Source organism: Silene latifolia, chromosome X (assembly GCF_048544455.1).
Source record: "Silene latifolia isolate original U9 population chromosome X, ASM4854445v1, whole genome shotgun sequence".
Taxonomy (NCBI): Eukaryota; Viridiplantae; Streptophyta; class Magnoliopsida; order Caryophyllales; family Caryophyllaceae; genus Silene; species Silene latifolia.
The window spans coordinates 49076900-49080407 of NC_133537.1; the positions used below are offsets into that span (position 1 = coordinate 49076900).

A 3508-nucleotide genomic window follows, 5' to 3' on the forward strand; every position below is an offset into this window, starting at 1 on the left:
GCTTTTAGCAATTTATAAGACTTGGCTTCTACCCACTTCGTGAAGTAGTCGATTGCGACCAAAATGAAACAATGTCCTCCTGACCCAGAAGGGTTGACCTTTCCGATAATGTCGATCCCCCCGGTTGAAAAAGGCCAAGGTGATGTCATGGTATATAGCATAGAGGGTGGTACATGTTGTACATTTTCAAATATCTGGCAATTGTGGCAACGTCGAACATAGTGTCGGAAATCAGCTTCCATTGTGGTCTAGTAATAACCAAGTCTCATGATCTTACGAGTCAACATGTGAGCATTCATGTAGGGTCCACATTCCTTGTCATGAACCTCCTCCATGACTTTGTCGTCTGTCTTTTGATCAATACATCACAATAAGATACCTTGCGCGGTCTTTTGGGATAGTTGTCCTTCATTAGCCTCGATGAACTGGGTCGAGAGCATCCGTAATGCTCACTTTCCCCGAGCATCGAGGTTGTCAGGGTATTCTCCTGTGTCTTTGAATTTCAAGATTGATGTGTACCAGGGTTTGATCTCATCTTCCTCAGTGCCATTAATCTCATTTATGTATGATGGTGACGATCTTCGTTCGATAAATAGTGGCATGCTGTCTATATGATCTGGGATGTTAACCAAGGCTGCCAACTTAGACAGAGCGTCGGCGAATTGATTCTCTTCTCTGGGTAAATGGACATAGTGTATTTCCTCGAAATACTTTTCCAATTCCTCTATCTTTGCCTGGTAAGGTGCCATACTATTACTTTTGATTTTCCACGACCCTGTTACTTAGTTAATGACCAAATATGAGTCACCATGTACCAGTAACTTCTTTATATTTAGACTGATAGCACTGCGCAAACCCAGTAGGCATGCTTCATACTCAGCAGCATTGTTGGTGGCGAGGAAATCTAATTTGATGGATACAGGTACATGTTCTCCCTTTGGTGAAGTGAGGAGGATTCCGACCCCATATACCATGCTACTCGATGCTCTATCGAAATAAAGATCCCATACTTGATCTTCGACATGAACCATGTTTTCATCTGGGAAAGACCACATGTTCGTAACACTGTCTTCCTCTATTGGATTGTCTGCGAGGAAGTCGGCGACATCCCTTCCTTTCACTGCTTTCAAGGGTACGTACTTAAGATCGAATTCAGCTAGCATGAGAGTCCATCTCGACATTCTGCCATTTAATACTTGTTTTTCAAACAGGTATTTGATGGGATCCATTCTGGAGTATATACTAACACTATAACACATCATATAGTGTCTTAGCTTCTTTGTTGCCCAGACTAGGGCTAGGCATTTTTTTTTCTAACGTAGTGTACTTAGCTTCATATTCTAAGAACTTTTTACTAATGTAGTAAATTGCCCTTTCTTCTTTTTCCACGGTTTGGGCCAACATTACTCCCATCGCGGTATATGTTACTGTTAGATAGAAGGATAGTGGCAATCCGGCTATGGGTGGACTAAGCACAGGTGGAGTAGACAGAACTTATTTGATCTTGTCAAATGCGGCTTGACATTTGTCATCCCACATCTCGTGTTCTCCGACTTTTAATTTCTTAAAGATCAGTTCACATATCATTGTCAACTTCGAGACAAAACTACTTATATATTGGATTCGACCCAGGAAACTTCGAATTTCTTTCTCAGTTTTGGGATGAGGCATTTCCATAATGGCCTTGATTTTCAAAGGATTAATCTCAATACCATGGTGGTTGACGATATGACCCAGGAGCTTCCTGGAAGTAACCCCGAAGGCGCATTTTTTAGGGTTCAACCTCATGTTATATTTCCTTCATCTTTCAAGGAATTTTCGTAAGGCCTTTGGATGACCGTCACGTTCCTTTGATTTCACAATCATGTCATCGATATAAACCTCGACTTTCTTATGCATCATATCGTGCCATAACTTTGTCGCGGTTCTTTGGTATGTTGCCCCGGCATTTATCAACCCAAACGGCATTACCGTGTAACAATAAGTTCCCCATTGCGTGATAAACGCGGTTTTGTGCATATCTTCCTCGGCCATCTTTATCTGATTGTATCCGGCATACCCATCCATGAAAGATAGTAGGGCATGATTCGCGGTATTGTCAACCAAGATATCGATGTGAGGTAATTGAAAGTCATCTTTCGGACTGGCTTTATTTAATCCCGAAAGTCCACACACACACGGACTTTCCCATCCTTCTTAGGTACTGGTACTACATTGGCTACCCAATCTGAATACTCTGATACTTTAATAAACGCGGCCTTGAGTTGTTTATCGATTTCTTCTTTGACTTTCAAAGACCACTTAGTACGCATTATACGTAATTTTTGTTTGATTGGTTTGAACCCTGGCTTGATTGGGATTTTGTGTTCTGCAAATTCCCTATCGATTCCTGGCATGTCTCTGTAGGGAAATGTGTCCTCAACAACAGTGCGATAACATGATTTAAATATCATTATTAAATCTCATTTTAATAGAATACAATTGGGAAATATTTTTACTGTCAACTGGTTAACATATATCGGTAATGATTGGCTGACTAGAGTTTGACATTACTGTCGTGCGACAGTGGTGATCAGTTGACCCCCTAGGTCATACCTATAGGACAACACTCTTAATTGATCATTTAATTAATCGTATAATGTTACGAGTTAATTAAATTACTTGAAAAATTGACGGACGATTTTGGAAGTAAAATTTACGTATCACATTGAAATGTGATTAAATGAGATACGGTCTGAGTAATTGAATTGTATCATTACTCGGATGAAATTATTGTTTAAAGAAACAATTGAAATTGAATGAATTATTATAAATACAATCTGTTGTGATTTATAAATGGTAAAATATTTTGGTACAAGTAATTGTGAATTACTAAGTCGATTTTTGTATGTGACGTATTTTTAATAATACGTTGATTTTTAATATGTTAAAAATGCACAACAAATTTATGTAACATATGACATGTGACATAAGTCAAAATTGACAAAAATAATATGGATCCCATATTATGAGTGTACCGAAATTAAGAGGGAATTAGGCTAGAAATTGTGTTGTTTAAATAAGTGGAAAACACAATCATTCATATTATAGCCTAGCCATGCAACCCTAGTTTGCATTGTGAAGGCAAATAAGAGCATGCATTGGGTCTTTCTCTTCCCCCTTTCTTCCCTCCTACCCGGTTTCACCATAGAAAAGGCAAAAGGATTTTTGTCTTATTTTTGGTAATACACTACATGCATAAGTGTGATTATCATTCATTCATTCAACACACATAATTTCTAGTGTGAGAAATTTAATTTCCTCTCTACATTTTAATGCGAAATTAGAGAGATAAAATACTCCAAAATTCTTCTACTCTTGACCGAATATTCAAGAGCAAAACAATTATTTTGAGTCAATTTTCTTACAAAATTAATATTGTACTATAGTATTTATAATATTAATTTTAATTAAGAGTAAGCCTTGGGTATAATTCCTTGGGAGAGATCCTACACTTGGGTCTTTGTTC

The 3508-nt window shown here is 38.0% G+C and overlaps 1 protein-coding gene across 1 annotated transcript; it reads right to left on the minus strand.

The window, feature by feature from the left end:
* Positions 1–449: 449 nt before the first annotated feature.
* On the minus strand, positions 450–1181 carry LOC141617334 (uncharacterized). The gene is made up of 2 exons (XM_074434517.1): positions 816–1181; positions 450–734 (listed from the first exon to the last, which is right to left on the minus strand). Exons 1-2 carry the CDS (start codon positions 1179–1181, stop codon positions 450–452), a joined length of 651 nt encoding a protein of 216 aa, XP_074290618.1.
* Between the last annotated feature and the right edge of the window lie 2327 nt (positions 1182–3508).